This window comes from Gadus morhua, chromosome 9 (genome assembly GCF_902167405.1).
Source record: "Gadus morhua chromosome 9, gadMor3.0, whole genome shotgun sequence".
Taxonomy (NCBI): domain Eukaryota; kingdom Metazoa; phylum Chordata; class Actinopteri; order Gadiformes; family Gadidae; genus Gadus; species Gadus morhua.
Genome location: NC_044056.1, coordinates 22,773,205 through 22,795,627, shown reverse-complemented (window position 1 = coordinate 22,795,627; position 22,423 = coordinate 22,773,205). Strand labels below are relative to the sequence as shown.

Below are 22,423 nucleotides of genomic sequence, written 5' to 3'. Positions count from 1 at the left end.
ATGTTAAGTATCATAAATAGTGAACACTGGTGCTGCTAAGTCATGACTCCTAAAAAAGAATTACCCAAAACATGTGATATGTTTTCAATTTGCAGAAAGTTTTGAAAAATCCAGGATGCCTGAGAGCCTTACTGCATTATATTCCATAATAGTTGTTTCTTTAGGAACCTGAATGTTGTCTTTTCCACTACAAAATGATGCAGAAAAGGCACAGATAGATGAATAAAAATCCACCAGAATGCAGGAAATTAAGTGTTTGACACTCAAACATTTCTGGGGGAGTACCCCAATACCCCCCACCTATAATTTGTCCCCCAAAATATTGAAATGAAACCTAGCCTATACGACCCTGTACGAAGGTTGTATACAAAATATTCATAGATGTTACTTTTTGGATTAAAAAGAAGGCATGTCAGTAAACTCCATGTTGGCCCTTAGTGTGATTATCATTGCATCATAGAGTGGCCCTTTGTGAAAATGAGTTTGACACCCCTGATATAGTTAATGTAAGGTCTGTCTCACTTGTATTCATTTTACTCTGAAATAACTTGAATGGAACTTTAGCTGTCTGGGGATAGCAGCAGTGAGGTAGCTATTCAAAGCTATAATTACCTGCCTATTTTTAGCATCATGGAAAAAAACGTGCATGCGCATTAAAGTATACGACAAAATTTGCCGCACGCACTGTCCTATTCCCTCTTAGGCTAAGCCCCGGATGTTTCAGAAACCTAGAAACGCCCCTGTAAACCATGTCCAAAACGAAGCAATGGTTCAATCGAGAATATTTTGGACTAATATGGCATTTCTGTAGCAACCGGAGAACCGGATGCACCTGCAAGCTCTTGTTTTATTTGCATGGGATGTCCGGCGAGGGAATGGGTGTAAATAAATGTCAAACAAACACGGTTGCAACTTTTATTTTTCAAAGAGTGGATATTCTCCACAGCACATGACATATAAACAATAAGGTCCATGCAGACACAACGTTTGATTAAAGAGGTCGCTTCCACTGGACATATTTCTCAGATACAATACAAAAAAGGAAAAACTAATTAAAATGAAAACATTATTTAAATCCATTTATACGAAACCTTAAAGAGAATACCCATCCCTGATATTTAATAATTTCCGTGTCGGGGGGGAGAGTGCCATACAGCGGAGCTTGTGCGCTTGAAGTAGCGCGGTTTGCTCTTATAGAAGATGTCCTCCAGCTTCGGAGGCTCGCATACTCCAAAGTAGGTATGCAGATCTGGGGGGTTGAAGTACTGCTTGGTGATGGCCTGCTGCAGATTGTGACCTGGAAGGAAGAAATAACAAACGTGTGTTAGAATTTACTTTTTTCCAATAATACCCGTCAAACAGCTAAATACCAGTTGGCAGGACAGACAGACATGTAATACAATCCTAATAATCAGTCTGTCCATACCTTCTGCCCATGACGGGATTGGTTTCCGTGGCGCCGACTCGTCATCAGTGGAGTCATCGCTTTTTTGGTCCATCCCATAATCCTCAGCACTGTTACTTTTAAGAAGTGGTTTATTGCCACCCTTGGGAGTGAGGCTGTAGGACTGAGGGGATTTCTGAAGAGGAGGGTCACCGACATGGCCGCTTAACATTAAGGGTTTAATACATCGATTAACAATCAATAATTTAGAATATCAATATTTCATCGTTACCTCAACCTCCACAGTGATGTTCAGGGCCGCCCCCTTCCTCACTGGGCTGTTGAGTAGAGAGCTCTGGGAGATACAAGGGGAATATTGGTGTTATTATACAGCCAACACTGCTCATTAAATACCAGCATAGCCCATCTTTTTGCAAAACCTATATATTTTCTGTAATAGCTAGATAGCCACTTTAACAAATTACATCACTGTTACGTACAACAAGGAACAAGCAGTGCCTTAACTATAGGCACGTATAATCTGCTGTATGAATTCATTGGGAGGATAAGCCTGTTTATTTGTTTCTCTCAACTTCCATAGGGAGTAATTAAGACTTCAACACAAACTTTATTTTATGACATAGTTGTATACAAAACACAACAGATTTGTCATGTCGGATTTAAAAGGTCCCATGGCATGGAAATCTCACTTTATGAGGTTTTCTAACATTAATATGAGTTCCCTTAGCCTGCCTATCGTCCCCCAGTGGTTTTAGTTATCCTGCTCGCCTTTGAAAAATGGAAGCTAAGGCGCGCTGATTTGGAATGTGGCCCCGTACGTCGTCATATGGGGCCAAGTTACCTCCCCTTTCTCTGCCTTGCAGAGTAAGAATATGAATTTGGCCCGCCAATGAGACAATGATTTACGACGTGTGAGCACCACGTGTGTGTGTGTGATTACACACACTGTAACGCAAGTGTTAGTACCAAAAGCAGTAGCTAACGTTAATTGAATCAAGCAAACAAATAGCTTTTGTTTTGCTCCAAAAAGCGTGACTTACCTCGAATTTAACATAAGATAGTTCCTTCAAATTAGGGCAGCACGGTATGGACTAAAATGTATATCACAGTATGTTAATTTTATCTTCTACTTCCGATATAAATGCTTCTGAAGGGGTAAAATACTGGTTAGGCAGCAAAACTGCATAAACATTTTAAAATCTTTTCTCAAGTTACTACCATCTCTGAAAAACACTAATGTTTAATAGTATGGATTTGTTTCTCCACTTGCTTGCGGACCTTGCCGTATAGTTTTGGCATCTCAATTTGGCTGACTCGTGTGTTTTGACCATCTCTTTAAAGCCCTTTCTATCGACATTGTGAAAGGGAACCATGTCCTTACACAGGTAAACTGTGACGGCGTTTGTAATCTCGTTTCACCGCTGGCATTTTGTCGTAAGGACTGGCTTCGGAAAATGCCTGCGGAAGCAATGTCTGATATGCAGAGACAGTGTCTGTCTCGTACGGTGTGGAATGAGAGCTTGTCAAGGGACTGTTGCACAAGCACTGCACAGGCGCGGAATAGCATACTGCCTGAGAAGGCAGTATCGCTCTCAAATCTGTCCATGGGAAAAGTAACGTTGCGCCAAATGGAAAAAGGTAGTATGTTTCGTTACCATATTTTCAGCAATTGCGCGTAACTTTACTTTTTACATGAAAAAGTAGTTAGGTTACTGTATTAACGCATGACTTAAAACACTATCTACCGGTCACACGGTAACGTCAAAAACAATACCGTAACGCAAATTCACACTGGTGTACTTTTTATACCGTACACCCCAACTTCAAATTGACGTTAAGGGTCTTCCATCAGACTCGCGCGATAGCCAGGCGCCTCATCGAAAGGCGAGCTCAGTTGGTGCTGTGTGCTTCAAGATTCTGAAGCAAGTGCCAAGATTACGATTGGCCCAGAGAAATGTCAATTATAAGAATTATACAATAATGTTTTGCAATTCTAGCCTGCATGACATGCATATGAAGGGCAGAGCTCCAGGACTCCCGCCGGAGTACCCGGATTGTTCTAGAATATTTACAGAACGCGGCGCACACAGTAACGTAGGCGGCGTTACTGTGTGCGCCGCGCCATTGCGATACATCCACTGTAAACAGTGCATGGTACCGTGGCCTCAAGCTGCTCAGGGCCAAGATGCTCAATGTGCGACTGGCTCGTAGTGGCTGTAATTCTGCACCATGGCTGGATTTCGGGAACGTCTTGAGATACTGTGTTATGTACCACTAATATCTATATTAAAGCTTCCATAAAGTAGCATACCACGGGACCTTTAAACATTATGCTATTTCACAAATCAATTAAAGCAGTGTTTTTCTAATTCGCACCCACCTTGACATTTAAAGCAGCCGAGGCAGCAGCCATTTTGTGCATCGCAGCTTCTCGGGCAGCGTTCTCAGCAGCCAGCCGCTGGTGCTCCTCCTAAAGGGACCCAGAAATCATCCAATCAACTGTCTTTCATACTTTCATAATATGTTTAATCGTTATGGGAAAGTAGTCGTATTGGCCGTCATCACAATTGAATGCAACGATATTGCTCTAAGATACACAATAACACACACATCAACAGGAATAATTCTAATAGAGTGGAAATATCATGTTTTCCATGACCAGATCTGTTTGCACTCAACAGGGATTCATGATGTACCACAATATTCTAGAAACAAGCCTTTTTTGTTCAAATATATTTTGGAATCCTAGTAAATATGTTCCAATATTTGTGCTCACCCTCCTTCTCTTTTCCTCAAGGTTTCTTTTCTCTTCCATCTCTTTCCTCTCCTTCTCTCTGTTTGCCCAGAGAGTAGCTAGAGCTTTCTCCCTCTCTGCACGCTCTCTGAACACCACCAAGAAAACAAAGCCACATTAACAAACGATTACCAATGATTCACTAATTAACTGAAGAACATTAGGCTCATTAGCATGATAATCATGATTATAATTCTTAATGAATTACCGTTCAGCAAGAGCTCGTCTCTCCTTCTCCTGCTCCTGCTCCTTCTCCCGCTCCCTCCTCATTTCCAGAGCTCTGCGGGCTTCAGCCAGCTTGCGAGCGCGCTCTTCCTCCTCTGCCCGCTTGGCCACCAGCTCCTGCTGCCTCTTCTCCTCCTCCTGTAGAGATACACATTAACATAGGCACATCTGGAACCAGTTTAAACTGAGAAACTAACAAGACAGACCTGAATATGGCATCTTTACCGGATGTCTAAAGATCCTACGGTGAAAGTTCAACCAACCAACATTTAAATTACTCTTGAGGGTGATGGATGCTTTGATGGATCAGGCAGGTCTTTCGAGTCAAGTCTCAAACGAAAATTAAGTTAACGGAGTGTGAACGGTGCAAGTTTGTGTGATCCCGACTTCTTAAAGACATTTTGACACTTGCCGTATCCGGTCGGTAAAACAGCAACACTTTTGGCCCGCCTATATTGATACATCAATGTGATTGATTAATTCTATAGGCCAGAGGAGGCACAGAATATACACGAGTATATTGCTCGTTCCCAGAGAGAGAAATTCAAAATGTGCTCTCGCGGAAACTCTGGATTTCCAGGGTATTATAGGCTCCAAATATTGGCTGAAGAAAATCTGTATCGGCGTACCGGTTATCAGGCTAAAGCTGATGAAAAAAGAAAAACGGTATCGGCCCTAAAAAAAACAACCTGTATCGGTCGATCCCCAATGAAGAGCAATCATTACAAGCGAGAAGCAGCCAACGCTCACTTTTGAGGGATGGAGGTATTCACACTCCTTTGGAATCGTTGAATCTAAGGGGGTGAATGCGAGTGTAAGGTTTTCACGGTTCCCTGGCCAGAAACTTTTGGCCACTTCCGCTAACTGAACAGTCAACCTCACCAAGCATTTGAAAGGAAAGCATACCAACATGTAGCTCAAGATCCCCGGAGAATTTATATGTAGAGTCCAAGCCCAAATAAGCAGCTAAAACGTCATTTGCACCAGGTATCTAAACAAGAGGTATATATGTAAGGGATAACACAAGCCATAACTTTGTTTCCCTGGTAACGCCTGAGAAAGAGTTCCCGTTGTCATGTAATTACCGGTCTTTGACCGTAAAAAAAATGAGGAGGACCGAAAATTCTAAATGTCTCCGGTCAGAATGACTGATTGGAAATAAGGCCCCGTCCACACGGAGCCGAAACGGGCGAAAACGATCCGGTTTCGTTTTATGCGCGATATTCAAGGCGCTGGTTCTCCACAGAAAAAAGTGGAGCGCATCAACCCTGCGCGCATACAGCATGCGCGCTGTATACAAACATTCAGTCACGAGGAGAGTCAACCTTTTAAATTGAGCAGAAATACTTTTGAATGTGTTCATTTGAATTGTGTTTAAATATGCTACAGTGGTCATTTGTTTAGCCAATTCATGTAAAACAATGAGGGTTTTGATTGTAGCGTAGCCTGTGTGATAAAATAAATAAGTTGTTACATTTCGTGCACTCGCTCAAATTGATCGCAATAGACTACCGTAGGTTTATGAACTAAACGGCGGCAAGCTAGCGAAAGCCGGCGGCAAGCTTTGCGGAGTACCGGTATTTAACAACCATGACGAATCAAAATATGATCACACACACTTCTTCTTCTTTATATAGCCTGCCTATCAATTTTTTTAAGTGCAATAAACACGGACAATATCCGACCGATTTTTTTCCAATTTGACCGGTAAAATGAAACCTTCCCGGTCACCGGCACCAATTTCCTCTAGCGGAAACACTGCCCTGAGGGTTTGACTAATACCTAGAACAGTCATTACCCTCCAGTAAGGTTCTTATGCAACGGAAACGTTAACTCCTCCAATAAATCGGACGGACCTAAGCTATGACTTGGCAACGGGAGGTATTCTAGTCCACTAAGCTATGAGCCAGAGAGCTAACGTTATGCATTGTACATATTTGTAATTCGAAATTCGTCCCAGCCTTTATACCACAGATACTATAGGGTCTATAGACTCTATAGCATATAATCACGTTTTCTAATTACAGTATAATGCATTTTTCACAATTTACCAGTTCTCGTTTTTAAGGCTAAACAGACAATTTGACTGGAACTACTTAGCAGGTGTCCGTATATCAGGGGCTAATGCACACCCTTCAGCCAATCTGAATTGAGTGTTCCCCCAGATCAAAATTTTAAAAGTAACTTCCCCAACCCTGTTGGAAACACCGTCACACCATTAAACCGTATGGTGAATAATGATGAATATCTTACGGCTTGCTGGATCTTCTTGAGTCTGGCCTCCTCTTCCAGCCTCTTCTTCTGCTCCAGCTCCTCCTGACGCTTCACAGCCACTTTCTTCTTGGCCTTTTCTTCTGCCACGCGCTCAACACGCATCTGTATGAAATACATTAAACCTTATTCAAAAAATAATAATAGACCCGTCTGTGCCAGTGATCTCATGCGAATGGTCAAAATGAATACACTTCAAACCGTGGCTTTGATGTGAGATCTGAAGGGAAAGGTATGATTTCCTTGTTTGGCTACTTGCAAATTCCATCTTATTCTGACGGGTTGCTCCCAAGTAGGTAGCCTCGATGTAAGGCTACCATGTAATATAAAGCAGGCAACCATGTTATATAATACATGGTCATGACAACTAGGGATGTGAATCACTAAATTGTTTCATAGTTTAATAATCAGTGGGTGGTATGAACGAATAATTGAATATTCGATTTGGGCCGACATTCACAAAGGCAATCATGGATCATCGGCAATAAATCACTTAATACCTAAACGCACCATGCTCCATGTAGAATTATTATCGCTCATTTAATTGAGTTTATCTTTATTAGGTCACTGGCCCGAAGAACTTAGTTTCTGTCTCTTGAAACTGCGTCACTTTCTGCCGTTTTGGGGAAGTTACGTGTAAATGACTGATGTTAGTCAAGTATTTATGTAGGATTGTGCTTTTTGCTACCTCTACTTACCCTAGTGACCATTATTGTGAATCCGTCCCCACCATTATTTCTCCGCTAGGGAGTCGTTCGATATGTTCGCTAATTAGCTGCGCTACTAGCTAGGCTGGCAATATAAGCCCGGTATTGTGTTTATTGCCCAGCTAATTCAGTTAAAAAAGGGACAGTGTGTAGCAATGAGTTGCATCGAGCAGTGAGGTTGCAGAAGGAAAGCCACTAAAAAAAAAATGTACCTTTTTGCAGCCCAAGTGAAAGCACTTGGTACGCTATACCACCTATAGTGTAACGCCATGGTGTGGGCCTCATTTCATACACATCGCTTATTATAACGCTCCTACACAGTGATTGTACATGAAAAGTATCACAAACTGGTAATGGTCATGGCCTGTATGGATTTGAGAATCGAGGCCATGGATTGAAATAGAATACAATAGTGACACCGAAAGATTCACACCCCGAATCACAATACAGACCTTATCATTTTTCTCATCGGTCTGGGACATTTTCTGCTCGATTCTCTTTTTCTTCTCCTCGTCCTCCTTCATTCGGGCCTCCACCACTCTCCTCAGCCTCTCGTCCCTCTTCCTGTAAGAGCACCCACATGACTTAGACCTGAGGTTCACCTACAAACCATGAGGCAAACACAAGGCCCTGGAAAGTCCCAACGATTTTCTCAACTGTGCCGACCGTTTCTGTTCATCAAGCTTTCGTCTCTTCTCTTCCTCCATCTTCTTTATCCTCTCCTCCTCCTGCTCCTGCTTCTTTTTGAGAGCTTCCAGTTTGAGGCGTTCTTTGGCCTAGGGGAGTAAAAGACTCAAGTTTAGACTTGACTTGAGTGACACATGTCAGAAAGTTGAACCCAAACGGTCGAAAGTGATGGTTAAGATTAGAAAAGGGCTCTGCTAGCTTATGAGAATCCACAATGACCCATGTAATAAAACAGTAAAAAAAGAAAGAAAAAAAGTCAGTATTTTTATCTGATTTCATCAAGCAATACTTTTAATTTTTCATGTTTTTATTTGTTTTATTAAACTGTCCTTTATGTATACAAAACAAAATCTTTGTATTGCTGTATGAAATTAGCAGCAGAAAGGGATGGGTCCAGCACATTAGAAGTGGTGAAGGGTGAACAAGAAGTGAGACTTAAACACTCAAGTGGCCTAATACACGATCATTAAGAAAATGCCCTCAGAAACGCGTGCTTTAACCTTTCACTTACCACAAGACCGTGCTTTACGTCCTTGGGATAAGGGGAAAGAGACATCCAAATAAGAACCAGTTTGGCCATTAAGCAGGGGAGTCACAACAGGTTTGTACAATAACTACCGTACTCAGGTCAGCAAAATAAAAAAACAAATGCTCACGACAGCTGGAAAAGATGGAATTAGCCCTGTATCTCAAATAAAGGCCGTCTCTTAAACAGAAAAAGAATACGAAAGGGAAAGACAAGGTTTTGGGGCGGTATAACGACAATGTTATAACCCTTTTAACACATGACAAAATCAGGGCCTGTTTTGTTTCCCCGAGAAGGGAAGGATGAAACTAACCTTTGCGTCGACCTTAAGGGGCGTGGTGTGTTTAATGAAGGACTTCATCACAGTGCTGCGGCCCATAGACGCTGGAGCCATCATAAGCATCTGGTTCTTCTGTACTGTCTGGAGGAAGGCCCTCATGTTGGGCCTCATGACCTGGACATTGAGTTGGAGGGGTTGATCAAGGACAGTTCTACGCCTGATAAGTAATTGTGTGCAAAAATGACCCAATGGAACCAATTAGAGTCGTTCTCGATGCCAGTATCGGAAATTCCTCTAATACCTTCTTACAGGCAGTATCGGGTATTTGAGTACGCAAGTCTATGCACCAATCCGATGCAATCACATGGCTATCTAACTTACGACACAGGCAAAGAACAAAGACGGTCGTTATGCTGCTTTCGTTAATGGTCGGAGGTGGAAAGTCGGAATGGGAATCGCGGCATCTCCGACCTACGTGCGTTCAAACTATCAAGTCGGAAAAACATGGATGCACAGACGTTTAACTACAAGAACAAAATTATTATTATTATTATTGGTAATAAATGATGTAGTTCCGTATAAATCTTTTGTCAACAGTTCGGGAACCGGCTATACATTGCGGTCATCGTAAGGGAACCCTTCATTAAAAGGAGAATTTCACTAGTGGAGACATGAATCTGTGTTGATAGTGAGTCATAGATGTAGTTGAATAGTGACATCAATTTCTAATTGGTGCCTTCATGACGAGAAAAGGCAGACAGTGACTTTTTGGGGCTTGTGGATTGAAGACGCAACTCCCACAAACCCAGTCAGCGTTCAATCCCTGAGGGATGTAACATAACAGCCAAACAGCGTTCTCTCCCTGCAGTCCAGAGTGAACTGCAGCTTGGATGAGAAGTAATTGTTGCCGTTTGCGGACTCCTGGAGCTCTATATCTTTTTTCTGCGATTGCAAGTGAGACTTCTCCGGTGCTGGATATGTTATTCAAGAGCGGAGGAGTCAACTAAAACCGTCCATAGTGGATGATGTGGTTTTTTTTCACAGCAATCTAAAGCAGCACGCCAAACTCCAGATAGTGTTATTCCCATGCAAACAATGCCTGCACTCACACTTGGAAGAGTTTGAATAAAGGTTGATATTTTATGAATCTTACCGATTGGCTTTTCTTTGCAGGTAAGGGCTTCTTGTTTGGGGTGGCCTCCTTTGCTTCAGGGGATTTGCGCTTGCTATTTCGGCTGCCCCTGAATAATTAGAGAGAATCTTAGGAGCTTGATTTACATTGAAAAATATGCAGTATAACAGGAACCATGAATCAACTACCAGATGGACAACGACAAATGCACTATATTCTCAATGCAAGTCTTACATTTACATTTAGGGCATTTAGCAGACGCTTTTATCCAAAGCGACTTACATCAGTTAATACACACATTGACACACCGACGGCAGAGTCAACCATGCAAGGCGACAGCCAGCTCATCAGGAGCATTTAGGGTTAAGTGTCTTGCTCAGGGACACATCAACAATCCGCTAGGAGGAGCTGGGGATCGAAGTAGCAACCTTTCGGTTACAAGACAACTGCTAAGCCGACCCCTTCATATCAAAGATGGTGAACCACTTACAAATGTATCTAACAAAGCAAACAAAAACTTGCATACTAATAAACGTACCTCCAACTTCCCACAGGAGTCGTCTTTGCACCGCCTATAACCATAAATACAAAAATACATACAATACTCATCAGAACAACGAGGGGGTCCACAACATAGTCCTTAATGAAAGGTCCCTTAATGGCCGCCGCACTGACCTGGGGAGAGGACCGAGGGGACGCCTCTTAACATGCTGGAGAGCACCGGGGAGAATAGGAGCACAGGAGAGTTGACCGCCATGGAGCGAGTCACACGCTCGTTTCCGCTCCCTGCCTTCTGCTCCGCCAGCGTTTCAGTGAAGCGAAGAAAACATCACAAATAAATATATTTCTCTTAATATCCAGCCAGTTCTTTTAGACCGCAATTTTCTTTCGACAGTAACAAAGAGACACTGACGTCTGGGATAGCTTGTGGTTCGTCAGCCGCCGTTTCAGCGTCATCGCTCTGCACCGACGGCCTGAGGCACAACAAACAAACAGCAACTTGAGACTTTCTTGACCTGCACCTTTTCTATTTATTAACGTTATTCCATGCTTTGTTGAAATTAAGTAATGTATTTGTGTACAACAATTTTAACTTCACTCAAAAATGCCATGTATGGTTAATATCCACCACTCACAATTCTCTGTCCTTCTCCACTTCTCCATCAATTTCAATGCAAGAATCATCTACAACAGAAGCAATGAATTTCAAAACATTAATGTTAAACTCGTTGACAATTTTAGAATATCAATAGAAAAACTGTATAGATATTTAAATGCCAGGCTATCTTGAAAAATTGAACATTATGTCTTGGATGATTATTATGATGTGGCATTGAGGAGATCCTTTTTTTTTGGATGCATGTTATTTAGAAGCAGGTTAGGGTAAGGCCCCTTAGTCGTGGATGAGCTACATGTTAAGAATGGACTTCAGGGTATTCCGAACACATAATCTTTTGGGATTTAAAACAACCTTACCACTAGCCTATATTGCAACAAGACTCACCACTATCATTGCTACTGCATGTCGTGTTGCCACCACGAGTCAATTTCTTCTTCAGGATGGAGCGCCTGGAGGTCCGGCGCACACCATCCTGCATCCTGCTTTGCCGGAGCCCGGCCTTGGAGTAGCGCAGCTTGAGGGAGAGGCGCACGTTGGAGATACGTCGGGCCCTACTGGGTGTATCAGCTATGACTATTTTGGTGGCACTGCGGCCGGGCGACACCACGCGCTGTGCAACCAGCTCTGCAGAGCGGCGGTCTGTGGAAGAGATTCTCACTGAGACCGTGGGGGCGGGGATCTCGGGCGGCGACGGTGTGGGGATGGAGGAACACGCTTTGGGCTCGTCTGCTTCGATCTCTGTCTCTTCTTCGATCTCTGTCTCAGCATCGGGTACCGCCGTCTCCAACTCCATATCTATGACCTCTGATTTCTCCTCAGCTACTGCAGTCTTCAACTCCTGATCTGCAACCTCTGGTCCCACCTCAGGTACCTGTTCTGCACTGCAGTCACTGAAGGCTGCTTCCTCCAGTGATGCATCAGCCACGGTTTGTTTGTTTCTGCGAGTGCTTCGTTTGGGCTGCTCGACAACCTGCCCTGACGTGCTGGCTCGGGGTATGCCCTCATCTTCAGCGAGAAGGTCCAAAGTTTTAACAGAGGAGCCCCGTAATTTGCTACGTTTGCCCTTGGAAAACCTGCAACAACACAAAAAATAACACATAACAAACTTTTACTATTTGTTAGAGAGTGCAGTAGAGTGCGCAAACTATTGAATAATTAAATGAATATGCCCGTAATATTGAACCATACCGTCTCTTGGCTCGAGTCTCTTCTTGATAGCCCAGGGATACACGCTTCCTGCGGTTGTTTCTTTTCTGAGATGGAGTTTTTGGCATCAATTCTGGCTCAGCACTAAAATCACTTCAATTACAGAAAAATGATACTGAATCAAACAATAACAAAAGTGTCCATTCCATGAAATGCCATAAGAAAAATTATCTGATGAGTGGATCTTGACAATGCAGCAGAAAATATATGAATGAACAGCATGAAAACATTTTTATTGAAGCTTACCTTGACAACATGCGGTCGGCTTCCTGCTTGATTTCAGTCAGCCAAACACTGTGAACATCATCAATGTCACTCATGAACTGCTGCAGTTTCCCAGCAAACAGTTCCTTAAGGGACAGCACGAATGAGAATGGGGAGGTCATGTTGAGTGCCTGAAAGTAAGGGGGTATTTGTTAAAGCAAGCCCGATGGAGGGAAACATTCATTAAAAATTCAGAAAATACGTGACCTGTGACGTTTCATTGCAGACATTGCTAACCCATACCATAGCGGAAAAACATAAGCAGACGACCGACATATCTTTGGATGATAGTTGATGATGTGTAGGTGTTTTTAGCACTTTAATGAACCACTTAATATGCTTGGTCGATATAATATCCCCATGAGAAACTACCAGTGTTTCTAATGCGAGTCGTGCAAAAATAATTGTTGATGAGGTTGTCCTAAAGGTATATTTATTCATGAACAGAGAATGGTCAACTTGTTGTAATCTACCATGATCTAATTTGTATTTTAGGTTTTCACTGCGTTTTGTATGGGTCGGCCTGGCTACACATTGTATCTGCTCTGATGAGTAGAGCTGAGTTGCACACCTCCACTCACGTGGGGGCGGGGATGAAATTTTGCCTAACGTCTCACATCCGCCTGAACCTGCAGTAATTTGAGGTAGACAACAAGCCATGCCAGCCTATTGGATTATACGGGTGTTTTAAGGGTGGAGCGAAGTATAAACAAACGACGGTATTTTCTCTGATTTCAAAGTGATAGTTGGAATCTATTCAGAACATGTTTGGTTTATCCATCTTCCACCATTGTTATCATTTGTTCTCCTCACGCTCTAGTGATCGAAGTTCGGATCCGTTTTCGTACGTATTCGTTCATTCAAATAAACGAAGAGTCTGTGTCAAAGGAGACAGTGCATGATATATTAATCAATTCTAATTACCATAATAAATCAACATAATTAGCTTTATTTTGGCATATGAAGAAACTATGTGCCTCTACTTTAGAGGCACATAGTTCAACATCACATAGAAAAGGGACGATGCCTATGAAGTGATGAGCAGATTTAAGTCCCAATTCCGGACCAGGATCAGTTATCTTCAAAGGTCTGGCCAGAGATAATGAGAGATCTAGGAGACTAGTACTGATCTTGGACTGTCTAACCCTGAATCAGCGTTAACGTGTCTTATGAAGGCTTGGTTTTGTCGTGTCTTGACAGTTTTACCGCAACTCCAAGTTGCAAATCATTTGACGCTTAAATATTAGACAATTACCCAAAATAAGAATAACCACCAACACAATACTCCAATGCTCACGTGTACAGATTCGAGGGCCACATCACGACGCAACGTTGACCTAAACCATTTAAATAATACAACATTTGTTGAATGCCCAGCACAATGAAGACGATAACATTACTCGGTCTCTAGCTGGGTTTCGTTATACACATCAGGCATTTCACAAGTCCTTATGACCTTCCATCCCTACATTATCCTGGGTTATTTCCAGTTTATTGTTGGTAAATTATGGCCCCTTTAGTCTTGTAACGTCGCGTGACAGGTCAAGTTAAGCTAACTTAGCTAGCCGTGCGAGCTAGAACATAAGAGGTAAAACCTTTACCTTTCTGCGGAAGTCACCGAAAATGAATCCCTAAAAAATGCGGTCTCGCTGGTGAAATAAAATGATTTCGTTATTATTGATCCATTTGTACGATGCACTCGTCACAGCTGCTGCCTCGTCTCCACACTGTACTGCTTGTTAACCGCTGAAACTGTTCAAACGGTTCAAAACCTCTACGGCCAATCCCAAGGCGGCGTTGCAGTGACGTAGATGGTAATGTTCGATTCTACACTACAGCTTCCGAAAGAGGGCGGAAATGGGATAAACACCGACACAATAAGACTCCGCCCCTGAAAAAGGTTACACATGAACCAACGCTAAACGAACCCCACACAACTCAGGGGCAGGGCTACAGTCTCAGACAACTTTAAATAAACCAATCCGGTGGCAGATAGACGCAGAAAAAACGATCATGGGGTTTAAAGTAGATTTAAAGGTGCGTCCATTACCGATTCTCAACCAAACAACATACATCTAACGAATTATAATCAAATGATTTTGATTATACATTGCACATTGGTTAATATTTATTTAGCACGAAATAGTTGCACAAATTCACCAAATTACAATATTGTCATCATGTTTCAACACAAACGGTTATTACAACTATTTTCTTTCACTTATTAACTTTCTATTTAACACAATGAAATATGAACACACATAGAAATATGACCATGTTCAAACAAAAACGACCAGAATGATTCTTTTCATTCATATGATCTTCAGGAACCTGAGTATCGCTCAGATTTCAAAGAGGCCAACAGGAAATTGTTGAATCCATTTGACAAATATGCCCCGCCTCTCTGGGAAAGGTCACAGGCTTTCCTAAGAACAAATAGGTATAAAAAAGGAACCATTAGCAACAATATACAAGCTGCAACATATTGATATGTCTCTTACTGTAATCACTTCCTATAACAAAGGATTATGTTAATAAGCCAGTTCCACATTCTAGTTCAGGATGGTTATTTTTAGGCTGTTTGTTACCTGGTACAAGGGGTATTTTCCGTCCTGTTCCTTGCAGGACAACTTTCAAAGCACACGCTGCAGACTCTTCCACACTTGTCGACTGTTCCCTCAGTATGACGCACACCTCATCTTTCCTCAGCATCCAGTCCATCTTGTTGCCCAGGTAACTCACACCGCGAATAATGAGCTCAGACAAGCCATTAGGAAGAAGAGGCTTGAAATCAAGGCGCTCTGGTTGGATTCTGAAATGGGAACAGCTTTTTAAAATAATACCAAGTGATAATCAAGTGTTTTTATTTCATTGTTTCAAGTTGGCTGATAGAATGAGCATACCTGAATCCAGTGTAACCAAACAGCACAGCCTGCAGGAAGCCTCCCATGCCGGTCAGGAAGTTCACTGCCCCAGAGCCATCAGAGGATTCACTCCATACCTGTGAGGTGACAGTAATATTAACCATTCATTTTCCAGTGTGTGTGTGTGTGTGTGTGTGTGTGTGTGTGTGTGTGTGTGTGTGTGTGTGTGTGTGTGTGTGTGTGTGTGTGTGTGTGTGTGTGTGTGTGTGTGTGAATGGCCACGTGAAGAAAAGTGCATAAATCGTCTCTCTCTCCTACCTGGAATGGACCTTGGATGTTATCAAAGCTCTTCTCCAATAGCTTCTGGGCTTTCTCTGCTTCCCCAAGCTCCAGCCAGCCCACTGCGAATATCCCCTGACAACAGGAAATGGGCACAGTTAAATCCACTTACCCATGACAACATTAGCACAGAAGTGTTCTTGTTGTAATTGTACATTGTTGACAGGTCCCATATCTGTGTGTGGTTATTGGCTGGTTTAAGGGGCCTAACCTGGCCCGAGTCAGACTGATAATGCCCTCTGATGGTGGAGGCTAGACCCCTGTGGCGCTTTGGGCAATCAAGGCATACAGGATAAACCAACCATCACCACCCACAAGCCTAGATAAGCACTGGCATAGGACTTCCCCACTGCTTCGAATTCACCACCTTTCTCTGCCTTTAACATCTTGCCAACTCTCAAACCAACAGCGTTGTGCATCATCTACCTGTGTGTTGGTGTTGGGGGAGCCCAGCATAGCCCCCCAGGTGGTGTAGCTGAGGCACGGGGGCCTTGTGTCAGGGTAAATTGCTACACTGTAGAATTCCATATGATAATTGCATGCAAGATTAAATGTCAGGACCGGTCTGGATGATCAAACCATCGTAACTGTGTCACCTGGTCTCACTTAAGCATCCGTAAATATAAAATTTTAATTAGGGGTCCAAGCAGGTCCCCTATTGTTTCTGTACCGTTCATTTCTTCCCCCCAAATTCTGTAAAAGTCATACTGCAGCCTATTCTGTGAATCAAAAACTCTTGACATATTCAAGTATGGTTACCAATTAACATTCCAGCTCATTAGTTTCCTAGAATCTGACTGCCAAGACACAGTATGACATTAAGGGGAACTGCTTCGTTAACCATTTTTCCTTCATAATTAACTCTGTCATATTTATATTTCTTCCGTTAGTTTTCTTAACAACAAATGTTCAATTTCCCCAGAATTTCAAAGATTTTTCAGGTATATGCTTTTAAGAAATCCATTAATTCACTTGAGAAATGTGTGCTTGGATTTGTCTTGATGTTGTGTGCTTATCAATAGACATTTTGATCATGTGAATGAGGCTACAGTTCAGGTTTGTCAGTGGCAATGGGATAATGCCTTGTACTGGTGATCCTTAGGTTGAGAGTTTGAATGCAGATTATAGCATTATGAACAAGCTGAACATGACATTCGGCCATTGCTCTGCAACCCACTCACCTGAAAGCTGAGGCACAGTATGGCAATATGGGGAACATCTTTCCTTCATAATTATGTCATATTTATATATCTTCTATTAGTGTGTTCTTGACTTTTCATTTTGCTTCACCGCGTCCAGGATAGTTTCTGGTGAATGCACCTGCCAATGGCAATAGAGAACTTTGATCTTTACATTTGTTTTTGTGGTGAGAAAAATTTAATATGGTAATCTAGCTAAGAGTTCGGCAAAGAGTTGTTTTGCTGAAGCCCGGAAGGACAACTCTCAAAGGTTTGATTACCCAGTCTGATATCGTCCTTTAAGATGAAAATAAGTACTTCGTTGTGTTGCGTCTTATCTTAGCTAGCTTTGTTGTATACAGGGAATGGATTGACCTGCAATTGTAGGTGCTTGGCACTTCTATGAACATCCTTACTGTACCGAAAGCGATGTATTGTTTCTCCTTTTTCTGACAAATCTACTTATTGTAAGTCACTTTGGATAAAAGCATCTGCTAAATGTTCTAAATTTTAAAGTAAATTTAAGACGTAAGTTTCTAGCAGATCTCACCCATGTCATGGCCGGGCCATCAGGGTCCGTCACGGCCTCGTACGCCTCAAGGTCGTTCCTTCGGACCTCAGGGCTCATGGCAAGTCCCAACGGATAGCCTAGCATCACTGCATCTGCCTGCTTTACTGGATCACCTTGACAGAGGTTGAAAGTGACACACATCAGGTACTAGTGCAGACCAGAGACTTGTTTCTATGTGTGGCAATACGACAAAACAAGGAATAGTACCCTTGATGTATCCATCATATTCAGGGTGGTACTTTTCCTTCTGATCGAAGGGTATTTTCATGTGGTCGGCCACTTTCTGCCACTCTTGAGGCGCCGGGTGTTGCAGCAGACTGGCCAACTCTACAGCAAACTGCAGACTGAAGATTAGAAAGATTTCACCATTTTGAATAAATCTATTTTCAGATATTTTTTACGACAGTAAATTAATAAAAGCCAACGTTGATATCAGCACCTTGATTTTGCCACCGTATTTGTGTACACGGAGTCGTTGATACCGTAATAATACTCATCAGGTGGCATAACACCTAAAGCAAACAAAAAGAGAAGTAGTTAGTCATTAGAAAAATAACAGTAATAGAATATTTCCAAACGTAACATACACAACTTGACTCTTTTACCCAAGAGATGGTAGCTCTGGTCCTTTTGATCCCAGGTGACCCTTGAAACCCAGTAATCAGCCACGCCCCAGATCACCTCACTGCCCCTGCCCTCTGTGAACAGAGAGAGGTCCTGGAGCAAAACAACGCCATCAAATGGTGAATATCGTTGTACACATAACGCAACTGTTTCTTTTAATTTATAATATTAATTTGGATTTGTACATTGTGCTCATTGGGCCAACATCCTTTTTAACACGAAATGTTCCTGTTATCCAATCTCACTTGGGATGGCTGTGTTTTTCTCCAGTGCAGTGGGATAACCACACAGCCTCAGACCTTAGAGGTTTAAAGTTCACCCATAGAGGTCCTCATCAGTCTGTAAGATTCTTAGTTACAGACCAGCTCTCGTGATGTATGAAAGCTTACCCGTGTGAGGTAGAGATAATGCTGGAAGGCGAGGCTGACATCACCATTGATGTGGATCTCTTGTTGGCCGTAAATGTCCTCGGGGCACACCTCTCTCCCAGACACGGCGCTCTCCCAGGGGAACTTTAGTCCCTATTCAAAGGACACGGGAAAGAAAAGCTAAATCAGGTCACCCGAAACACAAACAAACTGCGGAGACGGGCACAATGTCTGCGGTGATCACACCTTGTAGCCTTGCTTTTGTGCGTTATCCTTTGCGCCATCGACGGTCCGCACCCTGTACTCCAGTACTGCCCGGGCCAGGCGGGGATAGAAGAGAGCGATCGCAGGATACATCCAAATGTCCTGGAAAGATTCGAAGGGGATCCACACACACACACACACACACACACACACACACACACACACACACACACACACACACACACACACACACACACACACACACACACACACAACACACACACACACACACACACACACACACACACACACACACGTTTTAGTGATGATTGATGAGGAAGGCAAACCATTGTGAAAGCAGACAGCGGGGGGACTTCAGAGGTGCTTCACCTGGTCCCAGAAAACATGACCCCAGTAGTCCTGGCCACTGCCCCCGTTAGACAGACCTCCAGGACTGACCCCGCCAAACAGTCCTGAGACGTCGTGGAGGGGGGGGAAGGCACTCAGCAGGTAGAAAAGGCAGCCAATCACGGCCTTGCTCAGGGTCTCCGAGCCCGCCAGCTCCACCGTGCTGTCCAGCCACAGCTCCTTCCAGGCCTGCTGGTGGGAGTCACGCAGGTCCCCGCTGGCCATGAGACTCAGGCCCTCATCGAAGCTGGCCTCGGTGCTCTGGTTGGTGTTGCCGAGCGCCAGAAGGAAGCCCCAGCGAGAGTGGCTCTGCTCAGGCTGCAGGATCAGGCTTGGAGGCATGACGGTCCATATGAGGTCCACGGTGGGCCTGGGGCCTCCGGGGACCTCGGCGGCAGTGGTCTGGCCTTGGATGCGCCTGAGGGATTAGTGAGTTCAAAGTGTTATTTCGGCTTTTTTGGTGTCACAAACTTAATCACACATTAACCATTGTTTAAAATGTACCCAGTTTGCGTCAATTGTATGTTAGATGGTGCGGACATTTAAAGTAACATGTTACCTTGTAAGCAAGCAATAGTTTTTAAATGTATGTTAGAAAATAACCTCTCCTTCCTTTCATCCTATCTATTCTTGGCAATGATATAGTGTCACAATATCGTCCCACCTTCCGCCTCTGTAGTCGGGAGAAGATTGGAAATCAATGTCTTTGCTCTGCGGTGTGAAAGAACTGGACAGCTTCACAGTGACAGGCTCCATCGTCACGGCCTGGCGCTCTATGCTGACCTCCATGACCATAAGCTGGGAGTAGTAGCGATGGGCATAGAAGGACTGCGTGGCAGTCGCTATAGCTGTGCTAATGGTGTGGGTGAATACACCTGGGGAAGGAAAGGGAGTCAAATATCAATAAAAAAATTGTATAACCTAGCAATAGGAATGTGAATAAGAATCACAATGATGTTAGGGGATGGTTCATATTACTTTATTATTAAATTATGAATTAATTATTATTATAGTTTGATGGAATGAGCAGATTAGTTCAAACATGGCAGGATCATACAGATAGAGGTTCAGATGTGACTGCTGCGCGAGGATCACCCGTGTGTGTGTTCAGGCTGTAGCTTTGCTGCACGGGGTCTTCCATCTCCATGGTGACAGAGAGGGGACACGGGACGTCCGCCCGGTGGCAGTCTCCCCCCTCCCCGTTATAGACACTGCCCATGTGCATGATGCTATGGTAAACTCTCCAGCCCAGCAGGCCGTTGGCCAAGGGAGGGAGGAAGCGAGAGTCACGGGGCAGTGTGTTGGAGGTGAAGATGTAGGGGTCAGATCCGCTGGTCATGGTGAAGTTATATAGACTTAGAAAGATGAGAGATGATGGAATAGTGAATTGGGTCGGTGAGGGGTCCAGAGGTTGACCAGGAACAGTTCATACAGGCTGGAATTACTTGACTCCCTCCCCCTCAATAGGGATGGATCTACAAAGGGATATTTCAATCCAATGCATGCGGCATAAACGTGCGTGCACTTCCTTATTGAATATTATCCAAAACTGGAAACTTGATCTATATAGAAATAATTCGAATGGGCTAGAAGTTAACAAAGTAAATATGTTCTTGAATCAATCACAAAAAGCTAGTTTACACGTAGGCTACTTATTTTTATTTTTAAGGTTAACTAAACAGTTAGGCCTACATTTCAGGACTTCGTGTAGGCAAATATAAATAACATTTATACAATAGCATATCTTTTAAAACGTATATCCGCTCACCACAACGCTGAAAGTTGAAAAACGCAACGTTGAAGTAAATTCATTTTGAAATAATAATAGCTACTATGAGCAAGGCTTTGTTCAGTTGCTCGAGTTACATCTGAAAAACCTAGGGAAATAAATCGACCCCTTTGTTCGGTATATCATCTGCCGTTAAAAAACTTTTCTGCGGACAGTCGGAATGTTTCGGTTACCTGCGAGATCGGTCTACAGAAAAGCTCTGACGCTAACCCCGATAGGAAAACTCGAATATACTCTTACTAAGTCTGCAAAGTCATTTCTTGGTGAACTTTAACTCAAACGACGTATTATCTATTTAAAAAGTAAATCGGCAATTTTTTATAACGAACACAACAGTGGACCTACCCGGTTTATGAGTAGGAGGCGGATCCAGAGTCTGCAGCCAGCTTCACACTGTTACAAGAACCACACGGCTCTCGGTCTCTGGGAAAATATGGCTTGAATTTGATGCATTTTGTCTATTTTGTTATCCTTTCTTTTTTGTAAATCAGTTTCATGCAACCAGAAGTCATTAGATGTATGAATACATACATTGTATAACTGCAAAACAGTCCTTGTCGGTGTAATTAGTAGGCCGACTCTCAAAACTTTATAAATCAACATACATGTGCGTGCTCCTTTCAAACACTACTCCTTTATATACGTTTTTTCGGATGAAAATAATTATCAACGATTTTATTCCCATAATTATGTGGACTGCAAAACTGGCAGTTTCCTCCAGGTGGCGCCGCGGAGTCATGAAAGGCCTTTTTGGCCCCGTGCCGGCGGTAAGGACCACAAACCCTGGGAAAAGCAACGCATTGCCCATATAAGGCTGCAATCCATCCGCTCCCCTCTTCCTCCCCAGCTCTCTTCCTCTCTGTCTTTCTCAGACCTAAGGGGTATTTACAGAGAAAGAGAGAGCGAGCCCTGGCCAACTTGGCCTACCTTATTAGGAGTTGAGCTTGTTGTCAGCTGTTCTATCCTAGCTGTTCTATCCTTCTGGATGAACACAGATAGACACAGTGGTGTCTATCTGTGTTCATCCAGAAGAGACAAAGACACAGACGGGCTAAAGCTGGGGTTTGGGTCTTTATGGCTGGGAAATCCAAAAGATAACACACTTCTGACGTTGTTTCCAGGGGGGCCTCCCCAGAAGACGGCTAACCGCTAAATACACTCATTGTTACTTGCAACTTGTAGACGCAAATCCCAGCCCAGTCATCCCAGTATATTCAAAATAACTTTTATTTGCCTCCTTGTTTAGCCCATTCTGTACTGTGATGACGCAGAGGGAGGCTACAGCTGCTCCCCCCTCCAGTTACACAGGACATCTGGCTACCCTAACATGCTGGAGAAAACACACCAACACCGGACACACACCGGACCCCGATCCCCTCAGAGGACACAGTGAGTGGCCAAGGGGTCCCAGGCCAGGACTGGGACCAGTTATAGCGCCATGCTTTGCATGATAAATATGAG

The 22,423-nt window shown here is 43.3% G+C and overlaps 2 protein-coding genes across 6 annotated transcripts; both read right to left on the bottom strand.

Moving 5' to 3' along the window:
- Positions 1 to 901: 901 nt before the first annotated feature.
- Positions 902 to 14,406, bottom strand: incenp (inner centromere protein). 2 transcript variants are annotated; one of them, XM_030366750.1, is made up of 20 exons: positions 14,219 to 14,406; positions 12,600 to 12,748; positions 12,336 to 12,446; positions 11,532 to 12,220; positions 11,164 to 11,212; positions 10,941 to 11,001; positions 10,703 to 10,820; positions 10,566 to 10,599; positions 10,049 to 10,136; positions 8,929 to 9,069; positions 8,601 to 8,621; positions 8,069 to 8,178; positions 7,855 to 7,966; positions 6,678 to 6,800; positions 4,408 to 4,562; positions 4,182 to 4,287; positions 3,786 to 3,875; positions 1,677 to 1,739; positions 1,427 to 1,580; positions 987 to 1,297 (listed from the first exon to the last, which is right to left on the bottom strand). In XM_030366750.1, the coding sequence occupies exons 2-20, from the start codon at positions 12,737 to 12,739 to the stop codon at positions 1,119 to 1,121; spliced, it is 2,544 nt and encodes an 847-aa protein (XP_030222610.1). In that variant the 5' UTR covers positions 12,740 to 12,748; positions 14,219 to 14,406; the 3' UTR covers positions 987 to 1,118. The 2 variants fall into 2 exon arrangements, with proteins under 2 accessions (XP_030222611.1, XP_030222610.1); XM_030366751.1 differs by lacking the exon at positions 8,601 to 8,621 and having other exon boundaries at positions 902 to 1,297.
- A 225-nt stretch (positions 14,407 to 14,631) lies between these two features.
- On the bottom strand, positions 14,632 to 21,511 carry pgghg (protein-glucosylgalactosylhydroxylysine glucosidase). 4 transcript variants are annotated; one of them, XM_030366759.1, is made up of 15 exons: positions 21,494 to 21,511; positions 21,308 to 21,385; positions 20,269 to 20,528; positions 19,838 to 20,048; positions 19,156 to 19,591; positions 18,808 to 18,927; positions 18,583 to 18,714; positions 18,175 to 18,286; positions 18,009 to 18,081; positions 17,777 to 17,913; positions 17,549 to 17,682; positions 15,800 to 15,895; positions 15,521 to 15,618; positions 15,206 to 15,429; positions 14,632 to 15,043 (listed from the first exon to the last, which is right to left on the bottom strand). In XM_030366759.1, the coding sequence occupies exons 3-15, from the start codon at positions 20,510 to 20,512 to the stop codon at positions 14,967 to 14,969; spliced, it is 2,094 nt and encodes a 697-aa protein (XP_030222619.1). In that variant the 5' UTR covers positions 20,513 to 20,528; positions 21,308 to 21,385; positions 21,494 to 21,511; the 3' UTR covers positions 14,632 to 14,966. The 4 variants fall into 4 exon arrangements, 3 of the variants coding, with proteins under 3 accessions (XP_030222619.1, XP_030222618.1, XP_030222620.1); XM_030366758.1 differs by lacking the exons at positions 21,308 to 21,385; positions 21,494 to 21,511 and adding an exon at positions 20,942 to 21,300; XM_030366760.1 differs by lacking the exons at positions 21,308 to 21,385; positions 21,494 to 21,511 and adding an exon at positions 21,136 to 21,300.
- Positions 21,512 to 22,423: the final 912 nt, after the last annotated feature.

Coding starts and splice junctions, on each gene's coding strand:
- incenp (XM_030366750.1), bottom strand. CDS start 12,739: ATGACCTCCCCATTCTCATTCGTGCTGTCCCTTAAGGAACTGTTTGCT. Junction 12,221..12,335: donor GAGACTCGAGCCAAGAGACG/GTATGGTTCAAT, acceptor GTGTTGTTGCAG/GTTTTCCAAGGGCAAACGTA. Junction 3,876..4,181: donor TTGAGGAAAAGAGAAGGAGG/GTGAGCACAAAT, acceptor GGGTCCCTTTAG/GAGGAGCACCAGCGGCTGGC.
- pgghg (XM_030366758.1), bottom strand. CDS start 20,985: ATGAATTTACTTCAACGTTGCGTTTTTCAACTTTCAGCGTTGTG. Junction 19,592..19,837: donor CCCGACTACAGAGGCGGAAG/GTGGGACGATAT, acceptor CTAATCCCTCAG/GCGCATCCAAGGCCAGACCA. Junction 17,683..17,776: donor ATATGATGGATACATCAAGG/GTACTATTCCTT, acceptor ACCTCTGTCAAG/GTGATCCAGTAAAGCAGGCA.